The sequence below is a fragment of the Furipterus horrens genome, unplaced genomic scaffold (genome assembly GCF_987537825.1).
Source record: "Furipterus horrens unplaced genomic scaffold, mFurHor1.1.pri manual_scaffold_9, whole genome shotgun sequence".
Classification (NCBI taxonomy): domain Eukaryota; kingdom Metazoa; phylum Chordata; class Mammalia; order Chiroptera; family Furipteridae; genus Furipterus; species Furipterus horrens.
The window spans coordinates 72,250,740-72,276,352 of record NW_028327179.1 but is presented as its reverse complement, the minus strand read 5'-3'; the positions used below and the strand labels follow the sequence as shown (position 1 = coordinate 72,276,352).

General features: G+C 38.6%; 1 protein-coding gene across 1 annotated transcript in view; it reads right to left on the bottom strand.

The window, feature by feature from the left end:
* Positions 1-25,613, bottom strand: part of CFTR (CF transmembrane conductance regulator) — a 265,793-nt gene that overhangs the window by 81,971 nt on the left and 158,209 nt on the right. The window contains exon 21 of the mRNA XM_090287405.1: positions 21,793-21,893. Within this exon, the coding sequence (XP_090143531.1) occupies positions 21,793-21,893 (101 nt within the window). The remainder of the gene's footprint in view (positions 1-21,792; positions 21,894-25,613) is intronic.

The following is a 25,613-nucleotide window of genomic DNA, read 5'->3' as shown; positions in this document are numbered from 1 at the left end:
AAACATCCACAGACCCACTCACTCTGAGAATGACGGCCAGGGCAGCAGTGAGAGGGGCACCAGTCTGGTACAGAAGTGGGAGAGGTGCCTGAAAAAGGGCGAGTGCTGGGCAAGGGGCATTGTTCCCTCTCTAACCCCTCCCCCACATACAGTGCCACAATGTGGTGAAATAGGTCGCCCTGTACTGATGAGTCCTTAAGGCTCTGCCCCTTACAATGTAACAGGAACAACAGCTCTACCTGGGACCTGGAGGCAAACAAACATGAAGCTTGTCAGAATGAGGAGACAAAGATGTATGGCTCAAAAGGGGAAATGGATCAAGGTTCCAGTGGGAGAACTAAGCGACAAGGAGATAGCCAACCTCACAGATGAGGAGATAGACAATCTAGCAGACACAGAATTCAAAACACTGGTGATAAAGATGCTAACCGGCTTGACAAATATGCTTGAGTATGGCAAACACATAACAGAAGAAGTGAAGGCTATGATAAGTGAAACGAAAGAAAATCCACATAAAACCAATGATGAAGGGAAGGAAACCAGGGTTCAAATCAATGATTTGAAACATAAGGAAAAAAAAAAAAAAAAACAACCAGTGCAGAATGAGGAAGCAAGAATTGAAAAAAATGAGGAAAACCTCCCAAATTTTGCAAAGGAGGTGGACATACAGGTTTGAGAATCATGGAGGGTCCTGGGCAAGATAAACCCAGAAGGGACCACACCAGGATGCATTATGACTGAGATGCCAAAGGTGAAAGATAAAGACAAGAGTCCTGGGGGCAGCAAGAGAGAGGCGGAGAGTTGCCTACAGTGGGGTGCCTATAGGACTATCAGCTGATTTCACAGAGGACACTTTGCAGGCAGGAAGGGACTGGCAAGCAGTATTCAATGTGATGAAAAGCAACCTACAACCAAGTTTACTCTATCCAGCAAAGCTATCATTTGGAATGGAAGGGTAGCTGAAGTGCTTCCCAGACAAGGTGAAGCTAAAGGAGTTCATCATCACCAAGTCATTATTATATGAAATGTCAAAGGGACTTACTTAAGAAAAAGATGAAAACTATGAACACTAAAATGACAACAAACTCACAACTATCAACAACTGAATCTAAGAAATAAAAGCAAAATCCAACTAAGCAACCCAGAATAGGAACAGAATCATAGGTATGCGGATCATTTGGAGGGTTATCAGCTGGGAGGGGGAGGGGGAGAAAAGGGGAAATGGTGTAGGGACTAAGAAGAATAATTGGTTGGTACAAAATAGACAGGGGAAGTTAAGAATAATATAGGAAAGGGTGTAGCCAAAGAACTTATATGCACGACCCATGGACATGAACTAAGGGGGGTGGGATTGCTGGAGGGAAGGAGGGTACTGGGCAGAGGGGAGTAAAAGGGGAAAAAATTGGAACCACTGTAACAACATAATTAATAAAATATACTTAAGAAAAAATGGGCAAAGGACCTGAAAAGACACTTCTCCAAAGAGGACACACAGATGGCCAATAAACAGAAGAAAAGATGCTCAACATCACTAAGCATCAGAGAAATGCAAATTAAAACTAAAATGGGATATTACCTCACACCAGTCAGAATGGCTATCATCAATAAATCAACAAACAAGTGCTGACAAGGATGTAGAGAAATGGGAACCTTTTTGCACTGTTGGTGGGAATGCAGTTTGTGGAAAGCAATATGATGATACCTCAAAAAATTAAAAATGTAACTGCTGTATAACACAGTGATTCCACTTCTGGGAATATATCCAATGAAATATTCATTTGAAAGACTATAAGCACCTCTATTTCTATTGAAATGTTATTTCTAATCACCAGATATTGAAGCAGCCCATGTGCCCATCTGTAGATGAGTGGATAAAACAGCTATGGGACATTTACACAATGTAATGCTACTCAGCCTTAAAAAAAAAAAATGAAAAGAAAAGAAATAAAAAAGTTTACCCTTTGTGACAGCATGGACGGACATGGATAACATTATGCTAAGTGAAATAAGCCAGGTAGAGAAAGACAAATACCATAAGATTTCACTTATATGTGGAATCTAATGAAAAAACTAGACTAACAAGCAAAGTAGTGACAGACTCATAGATAGAAATCAGGCAGACAGCTCTGGTGGGGATTAGGAGGAGATGGAGGGACTTGAGCAAAAGACAAACAGGACCCATGGACATTGACAACAGGGTGGCGATTACTGGGAGGAGGTGGGTATAAAAAGGATAAATTGTAATGGAGAAAATACAATTTAAAAAAGCAAACAATAAAGGCCTTGGAAGGTAGGCAAAATAATAATAATAATAATAACAACAACAACAACAGGAGTAATGATCCCTCCCCTCACATTGTTATAGGAGAAACTCCGTCGTCGTCGTCGGCAGCCGTCCATCTCGAGAGACGATGATGTAGCTTCTTAAGAGTCTATGTGCACCGCCGAGAATGGCTGTGCAGTCCAACTCGGGAGTGACACGGTATCTGTCTCCTCCCGTGTTGAATCGACATCTTGTGATGACACTGGAGTGTCCTCTCCAGTGAAGCTGAAGCTACAGAGCCTGGGCAGGGTGATATGGAGGGTCTGCTGTTGCCCATGCAACAGACCCCCCTCTCTTCGCAGCTGAAGGGTCCAAGGGAAAGACGGAGTCAATACAGCTTGGCTTCAGGTGCGCCGCAGGAGTTGCCGGTGTTGACTACAACATCAAACCGCCTTAGGGACTCCGGCTCCGGATTTTCTGTCGGGGTTTACTCCCTTAGCCTTTCCCCTGAAGAGGTATGCCGCAAGGCAGCGGAGGTTTTTTGGAATCAGTTTTCCTTCTCTGATGTGCCCTGACTGGAAGATCGAACCAGCGACACTTAGCTCGCAGGCCGACGCTCAATCCACTGAGCCAAACCAGCCAGGGCTGTATAGGAGAAACTACTTTTAATATAAGTGAATTAGGCATCAGGAGTAATGAAGAAAAGCCAATTTCCCATTTTCTCTTCACAGCAGGCTTCTTGTTGGTCACTGTACAATTAATCACTTGATCTTTACTGGAACCCAAAATAAACAAAGGCAATATAAGGACAGAAGAGAAACAGAGGAAGTTTCTATTGACAGAAAACCCTTTTCAGATTTCATCAATCTTACAAGAATTTTCTGGAGACCCATTAACTGGAATCTAAATGCAAACCCTACAGATGCACTATCTTCCCTGCTTATCTGATGGCTTCCTTCCTCTTGTGTTATAAGAAACACTCAAAAAAACAGGGGTAGTTTATCTGTTGATGTTGTTATAGAATTAAGGAAGCAGGATAAAAGTCATATGCTCAGATATCATAGTTGTGTTCCCTATATAACAGACAACCCTTAAAAAACATAAATTATCAACTGCCTCATTCAAACAATGAGTCTATGAGTGTGGGCAAGTTATCAGTCACCAGATGGCTGGATATCACTAAGTCTGAAACATCACTTTTTCACCCTCAAGCATTTATTTTTTAATTTTTAAAATGTCATTCATTTATTCATGCAGGCAGATAGCTAGGTATATCCATTGCCTATTTAAGATACATAATAGCTAAGACTAGGAGAAAGAGCTTCATGTTAATGTTACTAAAAATGGCAGGCACCTTGTTAATCCATGGAAATAAATCAGTACATAGTTTTTAAATTAAATATGCAACATTTAAGTAATAGTTTTAGTAATAACAACTATAATCCATATAATATTTGATGTAAGAAGTTAAAATGAATTAATACTTCTCTTTTCATCCCATCTACAAACTGATGTGAGATATGCAACTGAAATGAATAGAGGGATTAGAAATAACAGTTTTTAAAACAATGTATTATCAGTTGAATAACTAGAAGTTCCCTAACATGGGGCTATACAGTAGAAATTATTAAATTAGACTCTGGAGACTTTGGTCAAGAAGGAGGCATAGGTAGACACACTTTGCCTCCTTGCACAACCATAAGGATCACAACTAACCTCAAAACAAAAAACACTCAGAACTGCCAGAAAATTGAACTGTATGGAAGTTTGACAATCAAGGATTAAAGAAACCATGTTCATCCAGATAGGTAAGAAGGGCAGAGACAGGGAGCTGGGGTGGAGAGGACTCAGTTTGGTGGCAGCAAGGCAGTGGCTGTGGCACCCTGTGGAATGGGCAGTCCCATATTCATGTGTGGTAGATAAAGAATGGACAGGTTACCTGGGGAGTGATAGATCCCAGTCCTAGGTCAGTTTGCAGAGCCCAGGGTTCCAGCTTTGAGAAAATAAAACTTCATACCTCCTGGCTGAAAAAATCAGTGGCGGTTGGGAAGCAGAAGAAACTGCCAGCCTATAAAGATAGTCCATTTAAAGGGCCCACTCTGGGAACCACTATCAGGGCGACAGCTAGAGAGGTGCCAGTTGCATACAGGAAATGGGTGAAGTGACTAGAAATGGGGTGAGTGCCCAGCAAGCCTTCAGCAGCCAGGCAGCAGCATTGTCCCCTCTCTGACACCTCCCCAACATACACAGCCATAAAACAGTGAAGTGGGTTGCCCCAACCTAGCATTACCTACGGTTTTGCTAACAGGTGCACCAAGACAAGGAGTCAAAGAAGCTCTACCTAATATGCAGCAGGGAGGCTGCCAGATTGAGGAGACAAAGAAGTATGGCTCACATGAAAGAATAGAAAAAAAAAAGAAAAGAAAAAGAACTAAACAAAACAGAGCTAGCCAAACACTGGTAATAAGGATGCTCAGGAAACTCACTGAGTACAGCAAAAGCATAGCAAAAAAATGAAGGCTACGCCAAGTAAGATAAAGAAAAAACAAGCCCTGGCTGCTGTGGCTCAATGGACTGAGTTCGGCCTGTGAACCAAGTGTTGCTGGTTCGATTCCCAGTCAGGGTACATTACTAGGTTGCACGTCAGGTCCCCAGTTGGGGGGTGCATGAGAGGCAACCACACAGTGATATTTCTCTCCCTCTCTTTCTCCTTTTCCCTCTCTCTAAAAATAAACAAACAAACAAACAAATAAATAAATAAAATTTAAAAATGTCCTTTAAAAAAAAAAGAAAAAAACAAAGGGGACCAACAGTGAAGAAAAGAAAGCTGAGATTCAAATCAATAATTTGGAATATAACAAGAAATAAATAGTCAACCAGAACAGAATGAAGAAACAATAATTTTTAAAAATGAGGATAAGCTTGGGAACCTCTGGGACAACTATAAATGTACCAACATCTGAATGATAGGGATGCCAGAAGAAGAAGAGGAAGAGCAAGAAATTGAAAGCTTATTTGAAAAAATAATGAAAAAACTTTTCTAATTTGGTGAAGGAAATAGACATACAAGTCCAGGAAGCACAGAGAGTCCCAAATGAGTTGGATCCAAAGAGGACCACACCAAGACACACCATAATTAAAATACCAAATTTTAAAGATAAAGAGAGAATCTTAAAAGCAGCAAGAGGAAAACAGAGAGTTACCTATAGAGGAGTTCCCATAACACTGTCAGCTGATTCCTCAAAAGAAACTGTGCAGGCTAGAAGGGATTGGCAAGAAGTATTCAAAGTGGTGAAAGGCAAGGACCTACAACCAAGATTACTCTACCCAGCAAAGCTATCATTTAGAAATGGAAGGGCAGATAAAGCGCTTCCCAGACAAGGTAAAGCCAAAAGAGTTAATCATCACCAAGGCCTTTTTATATAAAATGTTAAAGGGATTCATTTAAGAAAAAGAAAATAATCAAATATGAACATTAAAATGACAACAAACTAACAACTCTCAACAAACAAGCAACAATTAAGCAAAGAACTAGAACAGAAACAGAATCATAGATATGGAGATTACATGGAGGGTTATCATTGGTATGGGGGAAGGGGGAGAGTGGGGAAATGGTATGGGGATTTAGAAACATAATTGATAGGTACAAAAGACAGGGGATGTTAAAAATAGTATAAGAAATGGAGAAGCCAAAGAAATTATATGCATGACCCATGGACACGAACTAAGGGTGGGGAGTACTGGAGGGCAGGGTGGTAGCAGGCAGAAGGAAGCAATGAAGGAAAAATTGTGATAACTGTAATAGCATAATCAATAAAATATACTTTAAAAAATAAATTAGACTATAATTTTACTGTATTTTTAAATTTCTGGGGTGATTCACAACCTATTATACAAAAAACAAAACAAAACAGTAAGTCCTCATTTAACACCATCAATAGAGACTTTAAGCAAAATGATATATAATGAAACCAATTTATTACAGGCTAATTGATATAAACAAGAATTAGGTTCCTACAGCATCTCATCAATGTTATAAAAAATGGCATTGAATGAAACAATGTTACTTGAGAACCTGCTATATATTGTTCTTAAGTTGGCAATGTTCATATGATTTTTCCAATTTGCTAAATCAAGACAGACAAATTAGTAGATAATATATACACTCTATTCTTTTTCAATGGTCTGATGATATCCCATTTGTATTTTGAGGCAATTCTGGACAAGAACTTATGGCCTAAACTATCAAGTTTACTGGGAGATATTCTATCACTACATTTTATGAACATATGGATGTGTCAGGTAGGTAGCTCGATGTATGTTTACAGAGCAGGGGATTGGTCTAAACTACAGGTATTAATGTGTAATTCACCAAGACATGGGTTTTGAAGTATGGAGTTAGATAACAATAGCTAGAGAGAGTGTATATGGGAGCAGGCTGGAATATAGCTGAGGCCAACAAAGAAGAGTAAGGTAGAACCAGAACAGGGGCCAACAAAGAGAAATAAGGTAGAACCAGAGAGACAGCAATAAAATGAGGTGGAAATAGCATCATAAAAATGAGAGAAGAAAGTATCACAAAAAGAAAAAATTTTCCATGGTATAAATATTTGTGAGAGGTCGAGGGAGACAAAGGCATTGGCTCTGAAAAGATATTGGTCATGAGTCATGGGGATGATGGAAATAAAATGAAGTAAATTGTATAAAGAATGAAGGAAGAAGTGGAGACACACTCTTTCAATAAGTTTGGCTGTAAATATGTCAACAAAATGGGATATAAGCTGCAGATCAAGGGAAGGTATCTTCAAGCTAGGGAGAAAGATCCTACAAAGGTTTAATTGCATATCACTGGCCTTCATATAAGAGCAAAGACACAGAGGGAAGGTGGAGCACATGAGTAGAAGTGCAGTAGGATAGTGCAACTAAGAAGAGAAATGAGGAAATTTGTTTCCATTGCACATTTTTCTATGAAATATGCACCTGAGGGTGCAGAAATAACAATTCTTAGATTACATGAGAAGAGGCAATAAGGTGGGGAAGAACTATCTTAGGAAATAAAATAAAATTTTAATTAGGGAAAGCCAAAATGGTAGTGGAGTAGGTGGAAGGTACATTCACCTCCTTCTAGGACCAAACTGGAGTTACAACTAAATTATACAACAATCACCTGAATAACCAACTGAAGACTAGCTGAAGAGAAGTTGTATAACCAAAGATTTGTAGAAGAAGCCACAAGCCTGATAGGAAGAACAGAAACAAGAAAATAGTAGGCTGTGTTCCTTCAGGTAGCAGCTGAGGTCCTGGAAGGAGATCTCAGCTGCAGGGGTTCCCCCTAAGAATTTTGGGGTCTCAACCCCAAGCCAGGCTCCCTATCCCAGAGCAACAGACCTAGGAAGAGGTGTTCATGTGACACCTGGCTATGAAAATCAGTGGGGATTCTTTTCACCAGGGATAAGCAGGAGTCTACTAGAGAGACAAGTACCCTCTTAAAGGTCCAACACGAGATTTTTTTATGCAGCCGCTCACCTTGGGATTTGGCAGAGGGAAGACAAAGCAGAAGAGAGCCACATGAGGTGAGTCCAGGATTTGTGGCTCTGGGAAGAGATCTGAAGGAACAGCTTTGAGAATCCTTATGCTTAGTCCCTCTCACAACATAGATGCCATCTTTCTTGGCTGGAGCACTCCCCACCATATGACATCAGACTAGAGGAAAACTGGAATCCTTTTTGCCACATCCTGAAGGTCTTACACCCTGCTGGGGAGTAATCTGCATTGGCTAGGATGTAGAAGTCTGGTCAGATGCAGGTGGATGTCAGTGACTGAGTTCTGTGGATTTGGGATGGGGATATTTCTCTTTCTCTGAACCTGACTTTCCTTTGAACCTGACTGGTACTTCCCTCTCATGGAAGATCTGATAAAACTACCCTCAGGTTTTGGGCAGTCCCACCCTCCCAGCTCAAGTAGCCTCATTCATCAGACTTCTAGTGGCTTCACCCTGCCAATGTTGGGGCAAAATCTAGGATAGACTGAGTTGTGTGGCTCTATGGCAGGGGCCACATCTTTCACCATTCTAGAAGCCTGACTGGCACCCCACACACACAGAATTTTCACTAGTTATATTCTCCTGACTCCCTGCAGCCCCACACTGTTAATCTCCCTTTCCTGGCCAAATCTGGGACACAATGAATTGTGTGGCTCTAGGACAAGGTCTATTTTTTCTTCACATGCCTGACTGTTGCAGAGCTCTCCCTTCATATAGACAACTCTTGGGCTGTTTAGGCCTGATAAGCTATGCTGATCTCACCTTGATGACTCCCTGAGACCCCACTCCAACACAAAAATGTGCAAGTACCCAGGGGGTGGCAGCTAGATTTGGTAAGTGTCCCCCCCACCCCCAGCACTGGAACCTGTATCAATCTGGTAAACAACACTTGCCCTACCTGGTGACTAACTGTGAACTTCATGCAACTTAAGTACTACCAGAAGCTTATTCAGTGACTAGGCCTAACAGGTATCTAGCAGGTGAAGACGGTTGGAGGCAGATCTCAGGGTGCCTTGGGACCTTCCCTGGCTTTCTCCCAGGGCCTTGTGCTGGTAAAATCCCCATTGATGTACAGCGTGGCCTTATGCACGTGCACCAAGCCCAGCAGAAGCAGACACAGCAGATAGCTTGTAGCTCAAAATAGGTTGCTCAAGGTCAGTCACGGACTGTGTGTGACATTGATTGCATCAAAGTCCCTCCAAAGGGGCCAAGAGAGAATACATACAGGGGCCAGATTCAGACATCACAGCGGGATGCAAAAAGCTTAACAAACAGCATGTACAAAAGGTATCTCAAAAGGCAGCAAATCCTGCTGAGGCAAATTTGGTTTTGTGAGGTCAGCACCAGCACAGAAGCTCAAACACTGTGGATGAGGTTGAGCCTCACTCTGCCAGCCTGAGTGCTGATCTCATGCAGAAATGGGCAAATAACAATCAAGACTCAATTCCAACAGGGGGCCCACATAAAATACAAGGGACATTCCTGAAGCACCCAGCTCAAGTGATCAAGGAGACTGTGCCACTACACAGGACACCTATTATATAAGGTCCCTCCATGAAGACTGGAAGTCATAGCAGATCTAATATATAGAAACAAACACAAGGAGGCAGCCAAAATGGGGAACCAAAGAAACATGTCCCAAATGAAATAAGAGGAGAAATCCTCAGAAAAAGAGCTAAATTAAGTGAAGATAAGGAATTTATCAGATGCAGTGTTCAAAGTAATGGTAAACAGAGATACTCAACATTATAAAAATGAACACAGAAACCATTAAAAAGGACCAGTTAGGAGACTTCCGGCCAAGATGAAGGTGTAGACAGACATACTGCGTCTCCCTCTACTAAGAAGGAACACAACTACCTCAAAAGTAGAGACAACCAGAAGTTCCAGAAAATCAAGCTGCATGGAAGTCCAACAAACAAAAATATAGAGAAGAAATACTCATCCAGACAGGTAAAGGGACGGAGCCGGGGTGCACAGGATGCGGTGTGGTGGTGGCAGCAGCAGCAGCAGCGGGCTGGTGGAAAGCATAGTAACACATTTTAAAGAGTTGGGAGGAACACCTGGTGACCGTTCCCAGCACCAGACCAGACAGCGCAGCTCACAGTACCAGCACCAGGGAAAATAAAGCCTCATTGCTTCTGATTGTAAAAGCAAGTGAGGGTTGGGGCAGAGGGAGAAACTGCAATTCCCTCTGCAGAGTCTGCTTGTTTAAAGAGTCCTCACAGTCCTAGAACATCCATGGACTCACCCATTTTGGGAACGACAGCCAGGCCAACATCTAGAGATACACCACTCCCATATGGAAGTGGGAGAAGTGCCTGGAAATGGGCAAGTGTTGAGGAAGCAGCATTGTTCCCTCTCAGACATCTCCACCACATACAGTGCCACGATGTGGTGAAATGGGTCGCCCTGTACTGACAAATACCTAAGGCTCCGCCTCTTTCAATGCAACAGGAGCGACAGCTCTACCTAAGAAACAGAGGCAAACAAACACAGGAGCCTGTCAAGATGAGGAGACAGAGAGGTATGGCCGAAAAGGGGGAACGAATCAAAGTTCCAGTGGGAGAACTAAGTGACGTGGAGATAGCCGACCTAACAGATACAGAGTTCCAAACACTGGTGATAAAGATGCTCACAGGCTTGACAGATATGCTTAAGTATGGCAAATGCATAAGGGAAGAAGTGAAATGAAGGAAAACCCACACAAACCCAATGGTGAAGAAAAGGAAATTGGGGTTTAATCAATGATTTGGAACATAAGGAATAAAAAAACAGTCAACCAGTACAGAATGAAGAAAAAAGAATTTTAAAATATTAGGAGAGGCTTAGGAACCTCTGGGACAACTTTAAATGTGCCAACATCTAAACCATAGGGGTGCCAGAAGGAGAAGAGAAAGAGCAAGAAATTGAAAACTTATATGAGAAAATAATGAAGGAAAACTCCTCAAGTTTGGCAAAGGAAATAGACATATAAGTCCAGGAAGCACAGAGGGTTCCAAACAAGATAAACCCAAAAAGGACCACACCAAGACACATCATAATTTAAATGTCCAATGTTCAAGATAAAGAGAGAATCTTAAAAGCAGCAAGAGAAAAACAGACAGTTACCTACAAAGGGGTGCCTATACGACTATCAGCTGATTTCTCAAAAGAAACTTTGCAGGCAGGAAGGGACTGGCAAGCAGTATTCAATGTGATGAAAAGCAACCTACAACCAAGATTACTTTATCCAACAAAGCTATCATTTAGAATGGAAGGACAAATGAAGTGCTTTCCAGACAAGGTAAAGCTAAAGAAGCTCATCATCACCAAGCCATTATTATATGAAAGGTCAAAGGGACTTACTTAAGAAAAAGAAGATCAAAACTATGAACACTAAAATGACAACAAATTCACAACTATCAACAACTGAATCTAAAAAATAAAAATAAAATTCACCTAAGCAAACCAGAATAGGAACAAAATCATAGGTATGGGAATCATTTGGAGGGTTATCAGCTGAGAGTGGAAAGGGGGAGAAATAGGGAAATGGTGCAAGATTAAGAAGCATAACCGGTTGGTACAAAATAGACAGGGGGAAGTTAAAAATAACATAGGAAAGGGTGAAGCCAAAGAACTTATATGCACAACCCATGGACATGAACTAAGAGGGGGGTGGGATTGCTGGAGGTGGGTACTGGGCAGAGGGGAGCAAAGGGGAAAAAATTGGTACTACTGTAACAACATAATCAATAAAATATACTTTAAAAAATAAAAAAAGAATACACTGGCAGAAATAAACAATAGGTTGGATAAAACAGATAACTGAATCAATGATTTGGAAGACAGGTAGGAAAAAACAACCAACTCTAGCAGCAGAAAGTAAAAGAATTTAAAAAATAAGAATATTTTAAGTGACTAGGGGCACAAAGTGAAGCACAACAGCGTCTACATCACAGGCATACCAGAAGAAGAGAGAACAAGAGATCAAAAACATATTCGAAGAAAGAATGACCAAAAACTTCCCTAAGCATGTGAGGAAAAATGACACACAAGACTTGGAAGCACTGACAGTTCTAAATGAACTGGATCCAAAGAGGACCACATCAAGACACATCATAATTAAGATGGCAAAGCTTAAATTTAAAAAAAAAAAAAAAGAGAGAGAGATTCTTAAAAGCAACAAGAGAAAGAGAATTAACTACAAGGGAGTTCCCCACAAGACTGTCAGCTGATTTCTCAACAGAAACATCACAGGCCAGAAGAGACTGGTAATGAAAAGCAAGGACCTACAACCAAGGCTTCTTTACCCAGCAAAGCTATTATTTAAAATTGAAGGGAAAATAAAGAGCTTCCCAGACAAGAAAAACCTGAAGAAGTTTGTTACCTGGTGGTATTACAAGAATTGTTAAAGTGGCTGCTTTATAATAATGAAGAGAGAGGAGGAAGAGAGGATGGGAGCAAGAGGAGGAGAAGAAGAGGCAGTAAAAGAGGAACATAGTTAAAAAAATAAAATGACAATAAATACATACTTATCAATAATCACTTTAAATGTAAATAGATTAAATACTCCAATTAAAAGACATAAGGTAGCTGATTCATAAAGAAAGCAAGACCCATACAGTCTGCTCAACTTCTGGCCAAGATGGAGGCACAGAGAGTCAAACTGCATCTCCCTCCATAGCTAAGAAGGAATACAACTACCTCAAAACTAGAAATAACCAGAAGTTCCAGAAAATCAAACTGCATGAAGTCTAGCAAACAAAGATATAAAGAAGAAATACTCATCCAGACAGGTAGGAGGGGTGGAGCCCGGACAGAGAGGATACAGTATGGTGGAAGCAGCAGCGGCAGGCCAGCAGAAAGTGCAGTCACACATTTTAAAAAGTCAGGAGGGACACCTGGGGAGCTTTCCCAGCTCCTCACCGGACCTCGCAGCCCACAGTCCCAGCACCGGGGAAAATCAAGCCTCATTGTTTCTGACTATGCAGACCAGTGGGGATTGGGGCGGAGGCAGAAGCTGCTGGTCTCAGCAGAGTCTGCTTGTTTAAAGGGCCCCTATGGTCCTAGAATGTCCGCAGACCCACCCACTCTGGGAACAATGGCCAGGGCAGCTGCTAGAGGGCGCCAGTCTGGTGCAGAAGTGGGAGAGGTGCCTGAAAAAGGAACGAGTGATAGGCAGGCAGCATTGTTCCCTCTCGGACCCCTCCCCCACATACAGAGCCACAATGTGGTGAAATAGGTCGCCCTGTAATGATGAATACCTAAAGCTCTGCCCCTTTCCATGCAACAGCTCTACCTGGGATGCAGAGGCAAACAAACACAGGAGCCTGTTAGGATGAGGAGACAGAGACGTATGGCCCAAAAGAGGAAATGAATCAAGGTTCCAGTTGGAGAACTAAGCGACAAGGAGATAGCCAACCTCACAGATGAGGAGATAGACAACCTAGCAGGCACAGAATTCAAAACACTGGTGATAAAGATGCTAACAGGCTTGACAGATATGCTTGAGTATGGCAAACACATAACAGAAGAAGTGAAGGCTATGCTAAGTGAAACGAAGGAAAATCCACACAAAATCAATGGTGAAAGGAAGGAAACCAGGGTTGAAATCAATGATTTGGAACATAAGGAAAAAAAAAAAAAAACAACCAGTGCAGAATGAGGAAGCAAGAATTGAAAAAAATGAGGAAAACCTCTCATATTTTGCAAAGGAGGTAGACATACAGGTTTGAGAAGCATGGAGTGTCCTGGGCGAGATAAACCCAGAAGGGACCACACCAGGATGCATTATGACTGAGATGCCAAAGGTGAAAGATAAAGACAAGAGTCCTGGGGGCAGCAAGAGAGAGGCGGAGAGTTGCCTACAGTGGGGTGCCTATAGGACTATCAGCTGATTTCGCAGAGGACACTTTGCAGGCAGGAAGGGACTGGCAAGCAGTTTTCAATGTGATGAAAAGCAACCTACAACCAAGTTTACTCTATCCAGCAAAGCTATCATTTGGAATGGAAGGGTAGCTGAAGTGCTTCCCAGACAAGGTGAAGCTAAAGGAGCTTATCATCACCAAGTCATTATTATATGAAATGTCAAAGGGACTTACTTAAGAAAAAGATGAAAACTATGAACACTAAAATGACAACAAACTCACAACTATCAACAACTGAATCTAAGAAATAAAAGCAAAATCCAACTAAGCAACCCAGAATAGGAACAGAATCATAGGTATGCGGATCATTTGGAGGGTTATCAGCTGGGAGGGGGAGGGGGAGAAATGGGGAAATGGTGCAGGGACTAAGAAACATAATCGATTGGTACAAATAGACAGGGGGATGTTAAGAATAATATAGGAAAGGGGTAGCCAAAGAACTTATATGCACGACCCATGGACATGAACTAAGGGGGGTGGGAATGCTGGAGGGAAGGGGCGTATTGGGCAGAGGGGAACAAAGGGGAAAAAATTGGGACTACTGTAACAACACAATCAATAAAATATAATTTAAAAAATAAGAGAAAAAGCAAGGCCCATACATATTCTGTTTAAAAAACACCCACCTCAGACTAAAATTACAGGAATGGAAAGAGATACTTTATACAAAAGAAAAGTTTGAAAATTTGGACTACCAATATTATATCTGACAAAAGAGAAATTAAATCAAAGGTTACACTAAGAGACAAAGAAGGACACTACATAATGATAAAGGGAGCAATCCAACAAGAGGTTATAACCCTTAAATATTCATGAACCCAACAGAGGAGTGCCTAAATAGGTCAAGCAAATCCTTTTGGATAGATTGTCAGTAATACCATCATAGAAGAAATTTTAACACCCCATTAACATCAATGAACAGATCTTCCAAGACAACAACAACAAAATCAACAAGGAAACAGCAATCTTAAATGACACACTATATCAGATTGATTTAATTGATATCTTCAGAGCATTTCACTCAAAAGTACACATTCTTTTCAAGTGCACATGGAACATTTTCTAGGATAGACCATTTGTTAGGACACAAAACAAGTCTCAATAAGTTTAAGAAGACTGATACCCTATCAAGCATCTCCTCTGACCATAAGAATATGAAATGAGATCAATCACAAGAAAAAAAAAAAAAAGACCCAGAAAAACACTCAAAGACATGAAAGCAAAATAACTTGTTATTCAACAATGAATGGGTAAAAAATGAGATCGGAAAATAAGTCAAAAGATACCTTGAAACAAATTAAATGAGAATACAACAACCCAAAATTTATGGGACATAGCAAAAGCAACCATAAAAGAAAATTCATAGCATTACATGCCTATCTCAAGAAACACACAAAAAATCTCAAACAAACAATCTAACTTTATGCTTAAAGGAAATCAATAAAACCAAGAGCTGGAGCTTTGAGAAGATACATACAATTGACCAGCCTTTAACCAGACTCATCAAGCAAAAAAGAAGTCACATAATTAAACTCAGAAATGAAAAGAAGTAACAATTGACACCACAGAAATACAAGTATTTTTAAGAAAATGCTTTAACAAATATATGCTAACAAATTGAAAAAACTTGAGCAAAATGGACAAATTCCTGGAAACATACAATCACCCAGGACTTAATCAGGAATGTGAATAGATAAATTACAAGTAGTGAAATTGAAGCAGTAATAAAAAAAAGAAAAACTCCAAACAAACAGAAGTCCTGGGATGGAAGGCTTCACAGGTGATTTTTGCCAAACATTCACAGAAAAAAGTAATACCTATTCTTCAAACAATTCCAAAGATTCCAAGAGGAGCCAAGACTCCCAAGCTCATTTTATGAAGTGAGCATATCCTAACTCTTAAACAAGATGTAAACACTACAAAAAAATTATAGGCCAATATCCCTGATAAACATAGATGCTAAAATTCTCAACACAATTATAGCAAGCTGGATCCAGCAATACAGTAAGAGGATTATACACCATGATCAAGTGTGATATATTCCCGGGATGCAAAGTTGGTACAATATCTGCAAATAAGTTAATACAACACACCACATGAACAAACAAAGGATACAAACTAAAAGATTATGCCAATAGTTGCACAAAAAAGCATTTGATAAAATCCAGCACCCACTTATGAGGGAAACTCTCAGCAAAGTGGGAATGGAGGAAATACAGTTCAACACACACAAAAAAGCCATATATGCCAAACCCACAGTCAGCATTATACTCAATATGCAAAAGTTATAAGCATTTTCCTTAAGATTGGGAACAAGTCAGGGATATTGCTTATTGCTTCTATCACTCTTATTCAATATAGTCCTGAGATTCCTAACCACAGCAATCAGACAAAAAAAAAAAAAAAAAAAAAAAAAAAAAAAGAAAGAAAGAAAGAAAAGTCACCCAAGTTGGAAAGAAAGAAGTAAAACTGTCATTAATTTCAGATGACATGATACTGTATATAGAGACCCCTAAAGATTTCACCAAAAAAGTAATAGAACTGATAAATGTATTCAGTAAACTAACAGGATACAAAATAAACATCCAGAAATCAATTGCATTTTTATATACATACTGATAATGAACTATCAGATAGTGAAACTAAGAAAACAATCACATTCAGAATCTCTTCAAAATGAGTAAAATACCTAGGAATAAATTTAACCAAAAATGTAAAAGACCTGTACTCAAAAATTATGACACATAAGAAAGAAACTGAAGATACAAATAAGTGAAAGCATATACGATGTTCATGGGTAAGAAGAATTAACACCATTAAACTGTTTATTCTCTCCAAAGCACACCACAGATTCAACAATATTCTGAACCACATCCAATAACTTTTTTCACAGAACTAAAACGAATATTTCAAAACCTTACAGGGAGCCACAAGAGACTCCTAATAGTAACAGCAATCTTAAGAAAGAACAAAGAGGAATCACACTATCTAATATCAAACTATACATAAGGCCTTAGTAATCAAAACAGCATGGTACTGGCATAAAAACAAACATAGAAATAAATGGAACAAAGTAGAGAGCCCACAAATAAACCCATGCCTTTACAGTCAATTAATATTTGACAGAGGAGGCAAAAACATACAATGCGGTAAAGGTAGTCTATTCAATAAATGGTGCTGGGAATACTGAACACATGTGTACAAAAATATGAAACTAGACTACCTTCTTATACCACAGACAAGAATAAACTCAAAATGGATTACTTAAATGTTACACTCGAAACCATAAAAATCCTAGAAGAAAACAGGAAGTAAAATATTTGACATATCTCATAGCAATATTTTTTCTGATATATCTCTTTGGGCAAGGAAAATGAAGAAAAAATAAACAGATGGGACTACATCAAATTAGAAAGGTTTTTCACAGCAAAGGAAACCATTAATAAAATGAAAGACAACTCATCTGAATGGAAGAACATATTCTCCAATGATACACCTGATAAGGGTTTAATATCCAAATTTTATTAAAAACATAAATCTCAATTCCAAAAACACAAACAATCCAATTTTAAATACAGGCAAAGGGCCTGAATAGACACTTATCTGAAGAGGACATACAGATTGCCAATGGACATATAAATGATGCTCAACATCACTAATTGTCAGAGAAATGTAAATTAAAACCACAATGAGATATCACCTCCCACCTGTTAGAATGGCTATTATCAATAGATCAATAAACAATGTGTTAACAAGGATGTGGAGAAAAAGGAACAATTGTGCACTGTTGGTTGAAATGCAGATTGGTGCAGCCACTGTGGAAAGCAGTATGGAGTTACCTCAAAAAATTAAAAATGGAACTGCCTTAGGACCCAGTGTTTGTACTCCTGGGAATATATTCAAAGAATTCCAGCACTAATTTGCAGGAATATATGGACATCTATGTTCATAGTAGTATTATTCACAATAGAAAAGATTTGAAAGCAGCCCAAATTCTCATCAGTAGATTTAAAAAAAGCTGTGGTACAGCACTCACTAGTGTGGCTCAGTTAGTTGGAGCATCATCCTGTAACCAAAGGGTTACGAGTTTGATCCCCAGTCTAGGTGTGTATTGGAGGCAATAGATCAATGTTTATCTCTCACATCAATGGTTTTCTCTCTCTATTCCTCTCTCCCTTTAAAAAGCAATAAAAGTGTCTTCAGGTGAAGATAAAAAACAAGCTGTGGTACAGTTACATAATGGAATACTACTTAGCCGAAAAAAAGAATCTTACCTTTTAGGACAGTATAGATGGACCTGGAGAGCGCTATGCTAAGTAAAATAAGCTAGTTAGAGAAGGAAAAGCACTATATCATTTAACTCCTATATGGAATCTAAAAAACAAAGTAACCTAACAAAATAGAAACAGAATCATAGAGAACAGAGTGACAGCTGTCAAGTGTTTGAGGGGGTAGGGTTGTGGGGCTGGATAAAAATAGTGAAGGCATTAAGAAAAAAACTCATAGACACAGAAAACAATATGGTGATTACCAGAGGGAAAACAGGGTTGGGTAGGTAGAAGAGGGAATAGTGTGGATAAATGGGGATGAAAGGAGACTTGACTGTGGGTGGTGAACACACAAAACAGATGATGTAATATAGAATTGTACACCTGAAACCTATATAATATTATTAACCAATGTTAGCCCAAGCAAATTTAATAAATAATACAAATAATAATTAGAAAATGTAATAAAAGGGTTGTTGGCCAGTTTTCAGTGCCAATATTTGATATGCATAGTCAGTCATAAATACAAAGTGACTAGAAGTAGTGATGAGGAAGTATTATCATCCAAATATTACTTTTACTGGTTGAAAGCTAATGAAAGGAAGGCATCTGGGTAGGCACCTGGGTATAAGCAATGGATGAGCTATAAAAAGTCATATTGCTATTTTTATAACTTCATAGTTCTGTTGATGTCTCCGTGTCCATGTCAAATGGGACAATGCAATATTCTTTCCACACTTCAAGAATATTTTTCTCAATAGCCCAGTACTAAAAAACTAAAAGTATGTGTCAACCAAAGTAATGTGTTTACTGCATTTTAAACTCAGATCTAAATTCAGTTAAGAAATCAGTAAAATAAAAATGAGAACATATTGAGTTTTTACTTCAGAGGTCACAAGGACTTTTATTGTTAAGATCATTCAAATGTGAAACTTGAGGGCATAACTATTTCACCTTCTACTCTCAACATATGCCATGTGAAAATTAAAGAAATTACTGAATAACTTTAGCAATTGCATGGGTGAAAGCAATATGAATGGAATTAATATTTAAATAAATGCCCACAAAGGCCCATGAAAGACCACTTGTGTTATTTGGCAGGGAAATGAAAATTAACACAATCACTTTGATATCCAAACAAAAGAACATGACTTTTAAAAATGAGATCAAATGCAAATACCAACCCTTTTTATAGACTGTATTATAGCATAATAATTCTTTGCAAAGATCCTTTTATACCAGGAGATGAAAGATACAATGTCAAAGTGTAGGTCACAAAGCCCAGGATGTTTATGTGAAAACTAAGAAGTAAAAATACCTTAATGGAGATTGGACATGCAAAATGGAACAAAGATTTTGACATCAGTTTATAGAGGCTGTTATGTAAACCAAGAAAATTAATATGACAAAGAGAAAGGAATTGTGAATATACAGGTTGAAGAGATTGTTTGGATAAAGAGGTGACATAATAAGAATTTTAACTCTAAGTCAAAGTAGTAGAAAGTTGGAACAAATAATTAAATAAATGCAAGCACTATTCTTCTACTATTTCCCAACAGAAACATTTTTAAAGCCCTGGCCAGGTGGCTCAGTTGATTGGAGCATTGTCCCACATACCAAAAAGTTATGAGTTTGATTCCTGGTCAGGGCACATACCTAGGTTTGGTTCCTAGCTGCGGCATGTATGGGATGCCACCCATTGATGTTCTTCTCTCACATCAGTGTTTCTCTTTCTCTCTGTCTCTGTCCCACCCCCCCCATCAATAAACATATTCTCAGGTGAGGATTTAAATAAGTAAATAAATGTACATTTATGAGACCCAACCCCAAAAGCATAAGAGCTCAGTGAAGAGATGAATAGTAGCTGAAAAGAGCTGTTCAAACTAAAAAATTATATAATGTTAAAAGAAAGGAGATAAACCCTACTATAAATCATGTTAAGGTTAAGTTATACTTCAATGAATTATTTAAAATCTTTGGTTAAAATAAAATATTAAGACATATAGGCAAAAAGAGGACATTAAAAGAGTTGGTTTTTGGGTGAAGTCAAAGAACTTATATGCATGACCCATGGACATGAACTAAGAGAGGGTGGGATTGTTGGAGGGAAGCGGGGGTACTGGGTAGAAGGGAGCAAAAAGAAAAAAATTGGGACTATTGTAACAACATAATCAATAAAATATACTTAAAAATAGGTTTGTTTTTTTCTTAGAGATATTTTTTATGATGATATTTGTTCTGACAAGAATTGGTTATAGACATGTCACAGCTGAATGAATGTGTGGGTTGAGAGCAAGCAAACTATCTCAAAAAATGGAAAAAAGGACCTTGGACTGCAATAAAAGTCATTCTCAACAAGGATTTCTAGACCCCCCCACCAATGCAGTAATGGATAACTGATTTTAAAAACAGTACTACAGATAGACTAAGAAAGTTGATGATTAAGCTATCCAGACAAACTACATAGTCTGATTGAAAATTATGTATTTGTTTTTTTAATTAAAAATTAGAAATCTGCCTTGCTTCCTTTAGCTCTCATTCTTGCTGCCATGATATTTGTATCACTGACACAGTGCCAGCTCATAAACTTTACTGCAGGCTCTACATTCTAGGGAAACAAAACAAGAGAAACAATAAAGCCAAAATATGGTCTTCATAGACACCAATCAAGGGATACAAATGTGTGGCAATAATGATCAAGCAAAAAGAGAGAAGGCAATGAAAAACACTATAAGAGTGAGAAAGGAGCCATGACTAAAGACTGGGAATTTTAATAATAGAAAGAATATTTTAAAAGATGTAATGCTGATAAATTTGAAATTCTAAGATAGGGAAGAATTTCTTAAACACAATACCAAATGCATAAAACATAAAAGAAAAGACTAATAAATTTAACTTCATTTAACTTAAAACCCTTTTTTCATCAAAAGACACTAAAAAATCAAGCACTAACTGGGGGACTGAACATATTTTGAATGTATAAAACTGGCAATTGATTCAGAATTCATAAACTGCTACAAATGAATTAAGGGAAAAAAACAGTCTATTTGAAATATAGGCAATCAATATGAACAAGCGATTAACAGAAGAGAAACCTCAAGTGGCCAATAAATATGTATTAAGCTGCCATATCTCCTTAGTAATCACTTCACATTAATCAGATTGTCAATATTAAAAAGCCCGACAATATCAAGGGTTGGATATCATAGGTATGGGTCTATGAGAATCATTATACTTTGTTGATGGGAATATAAATTGTACAACAGATTTGAGAACAATTTAGCATCAACTAGTAAAGTTAAATGTAAGTTAATTCTATGACCCAGTAATAACACCCCCAGATATCTCCCCTGTAAAAATCCTGACTGAGGAGATTGTGCAAGAATGCTCACTGCAGCACTAAATCTTGATTGTGGTTATCTATGTGGAAGAAATAAGACATGTGGGATTAATAAGAGATACATAGTAGCATTCATTTTATCTGTAATGTTTTATATTTTAAGCTGAGGGTTGAGTACCTAGCTGTCTCTTATAACTTATTTATTTATTTATTTTCAGAGAGAGGGGAAGGGAGGAAGAGAGGGAGAGAAATATTGATGTCAGAGAGAAACATCAGTTGGTTGCCTCTTGCATGCCCCCAATCAGGGACCTGGCCCACAACCCAGGCATGTGCCCTGACTAGAATCGAACTGGTGAGCTTTCAGTTCAAAGGTTGGCACTGAATCCACCATGCCACAGAAGCCAGGGCTATATTTTTGATTTCTTTGAAATGTTTCATAAAAAATTCTTAAAACAATAACAATTACTTACCAAACTATCCACATCTATGCTGGAGTTTATAGCCCACTGCAAAGTATTCATGATATTCATGGCTAATGTTAGAATGATGCCCACTCTTCCTTCTCCTTCACCTATATGTGAAAAAAAGATATAAACAAACTTGATGTTATTTTTCTCTTAAACCCCTTTATTTATAACTCTCCCAGGATATATGACATTTAAATTTACATTTCAATTTTGTGACAGTTTTAACCATCTGTCATCTCAGTTCACCATAGCAGCTACTACTGGTAATCGTCGTCGTCGGCAGCCGTCCGTCTCGAGAGACGATGGTGTAGCTTCTTAAGAGTCTATCTGCACCACCGAGAATGGCTGTGCAGTCCGACTCGGGAGTGACATAGTATCTGTCTCCTCCCGTGTTGAATCGACATCTTGCGATGACGCTGAAGCTACAGAGTCTGGGCAGGGTGATATGGAGGGTCTGCTGTTGCCCATGCAGCAGACCCCCCCTCTCTTCGCAGCTGAAGGGTCCAAGGGAAAGACGGAGTCGATACAGCTTGGGTTCAGGTGCGCCGCAGGAGTTGCCGGTGTTGACTACAACATCAAACCGCCTTAGGGACTCCGGTTCTGGATTTTCTGTCGGGGTTTACTCCCTTAGCCTTTCCTCTGAAGAGGTATGCCGCAAGGCAGCGGAGGTTTTTTGGAGTCAGAGTTTTCCTTCTCTGATGTACCCTGACTGGAAGATCGAACCAGTGACACTTAGCTCGCAGGCCGACGCTCAATCCACTGAGCTAAACCAGCCAGGGCATACTACTGGTAATAATGCCCTGCATATAATAAGTACTCAATCAATGTTTTAAATCAAAGAGTGATTGAATATTAGAAAGAGCTATAAATATTAAGTGGGCTGTTGCTGTGGGGTAGATACCATGTTTAACTCATCTACCCTTACTCTGTAAATAATAATACCTTCAAAGACTACAATGCACAATGTGTCCTGATGAGCTAATCAACAAAGAAATTAGATGCTGTTGAAAAGAAATTGGACTCAGAGTTTCATGGGGAAGTCAAAACTCATGGGCCTGCAATTTGGAAAGAGAAGATTGCCATTTATGTTAAAAAAAAGTTCACTGAGGAAGAAAAAAACTTAAGTGTTTAATTAACATAAATACATTTTCAGGGCTGGAGAGGGCCACTAATTAAAATCTACAAATATGCACTTATTTATGGTCATAAAAATTTCTAATACAAATCTTTTTTAATTATTATAACTTTAGGTTATCAAATCTCTATTGAGAGCCAGTCCTTGTATCTATTTGCATAATAAAACTGTCATAGGGTTTTAAAAATAGAAAAAATAATTTATCCTACAATTATTAATAAAAATTTTGGCTTTCACAATTCCTCTAACAGAGGATAAACCATAGACAGCAGTATGTGCTTTTAGTACTAAGTCATTTATTCCGAATAGGTAAGATTTATTCAGGATCCCAATACATTACTCATTCTGAAGATTAAGATGAAAGTAAGATAAAATTTAATAGCAAAGTAAGATTTATGGGTATTTATTATGTACCAGGCAATATACTAAGTGTTTAGCACAAATTATCACATTTAATACTCACAATAAACCCATGGGATAGGGACTAATATTATATACATTTACACATGAGGAAAATGAAGGCTTTAGAGAAGTTAATGGGTACAAGTTAATACAACTGAAGACCAGTAGAGGCAGGGTTGATTAGTTCTGGGGCTAACATTCACTCTGGCTGGGCACTGAATTTGATTGATAGGTCCTAAACTGCTATGATTGTTAAATGCTTTGCCTATCACCCCTGGTAAATCAGGCCTCAATCCGACTCCTAACCATTATGTTATAACACATGATGTATTGGTTTGAATTAGTAACAAATCTTTATTCATGTAATTTAGCTCTCTTTGATCCTGTTTCAAATAACGTAAGAAAAAAATTTTAAGTTATGAACCTAAAAAAACTTTATTTTATTTTTTTAACTTTAATTTTTGGTTTTTCGATTACTGTTGCTCCATTTTTCCCCCATTGCTCTCCCCCACCCAGTCCACCCTTCTCCCACAATCATATCCCTCCCCATTGTCCATGTCCATGAGTCATTTATACACGTTTCTTGACTAAACCCTTCCCTTATTTATCCCCCTTCTCTTCCTCCCCCCTCCTCCCTATTGACTGTTATTTTGTTCCTTGTCTTATTTAGTTAGTTTTTTTATGTTGTTCTTTAGTTTCCTATATTAGGTGATATCATATGTTATTTTTCTTTCTTTGCCTGGCTTATTTCACTAAGCATAATTCTCTCTAGTTCCATCTATGTTGTTGCAGATGGCAGGAGTTCCTTCTTTCTCTCTGCTGCATAGTATTCCACTGTTTAAATGTACCACAGTTTTTGGATCCACTCATCTACAGATGGGCACTTAGGCTGTTTCCAGCACTTAGCTATTGTAAACAGGGCTGCTATGAACATAGGGGTGCATAAGTTCTTTTGAATTAGGGTTTTAGTATTTTTCGGGTATAATCTTAGCAGTGGAATCGCTGGTTCAAAAGGCAGTTCCAATTTTAGTTTTTTGAGGTAATTCCATACTGTTTTCCATAGTGGCTGCTCCAGTCTGCATACCCACCAACAGTCGACTAGGGTTCCCATTTCTCCACAACCTTGCGAACACTTATTGTTTGTTGTTTTGTATATGACGGCCATTCTGACTGGGGTAAAGTGGTATCTCATTGTGGTTTTTATTTCCATCTCTCTGATGGCTAGTGATGTTGAGCATTTTTGCATGTGTCTATGGACCTTCTGTATGTCCGCTTTGGAGAAGTGTTTGTTCAGTCCCTTTGCCCATTTTTTTAATTGGGCTGTCTGTTTTCTTGATGTTGAGTCGTAAAAGCTCTCTCTATATTTTTGAGATCAGTCCCCTGTCTGAGGTATCATTGGCAAATATGTTTTCCCATATGGTTGGTTTCCTTTTCATCTTGCTGAAGTTTTCCTTTGCTGAGCAGAAATTCTTTATTTTGATGTAGTCCCATTTGTTTATTCTTTCCATTATTTCTCTTGCCTTAGGAGATTGTATCTGTGAAAATATTGTTACATGGGATATCTGAAATTTTCTTGCCTATGTTTTCATTTAGGACTTTTATGGTGTCATGGCTTACATTTAAGTCTTTGATCCATTTTGAGTTTATTCTGATGTGTGGTGTAAATTAGTGGTCTAGTTTCATTTTTTTCCATGTTTCTGTCCAGCTCTCCCAGCACCATTTGTTGAAGATGCTCTTCTTACTCCATTCTATGTTCCTTCTTCCTTTATCAAATATTAGGTGACAGTATAGTCCTGGATTTATTTCTGGGCTCTCTATTCTGTTCCATTGATCTATATGTCTGTTCTTATGCCAGTACCAGACTGTTTTGAACACAGTGGCTTTGTAGTATTGCTTGATGTCTAGTATTGTGATTCCTCCTGCTGTGTTCTTCTGTCTCAAGATTGCTTTTGCTATTCGGGATCATTTTTGGTTCTATATGAATTTTTTGGAGTATTTGTTCTAGGTCTGTGAAGTATGTCATTGGTATTTTAATAGGGACTGCATTGAATCTGTAAATTGCTTTCGGTAGTATGGCCATTTTGATGATGTTGATTCTTCCCATCCAAGAACATGGTATTTGCTTCCATTTATTTGTATCTTCCTTAATTTTTTTCTTCAATGTTAATAATTTTCAGAGTATGGGTCTTTTATCTCTTTGGTTAAGTTTATTCCTAGGTACTTTATTTTTCTTGTTGCTATAGTTAGTGGTATTTTCTCTTTTGTTTCTGTCTCTGATATTTTATTG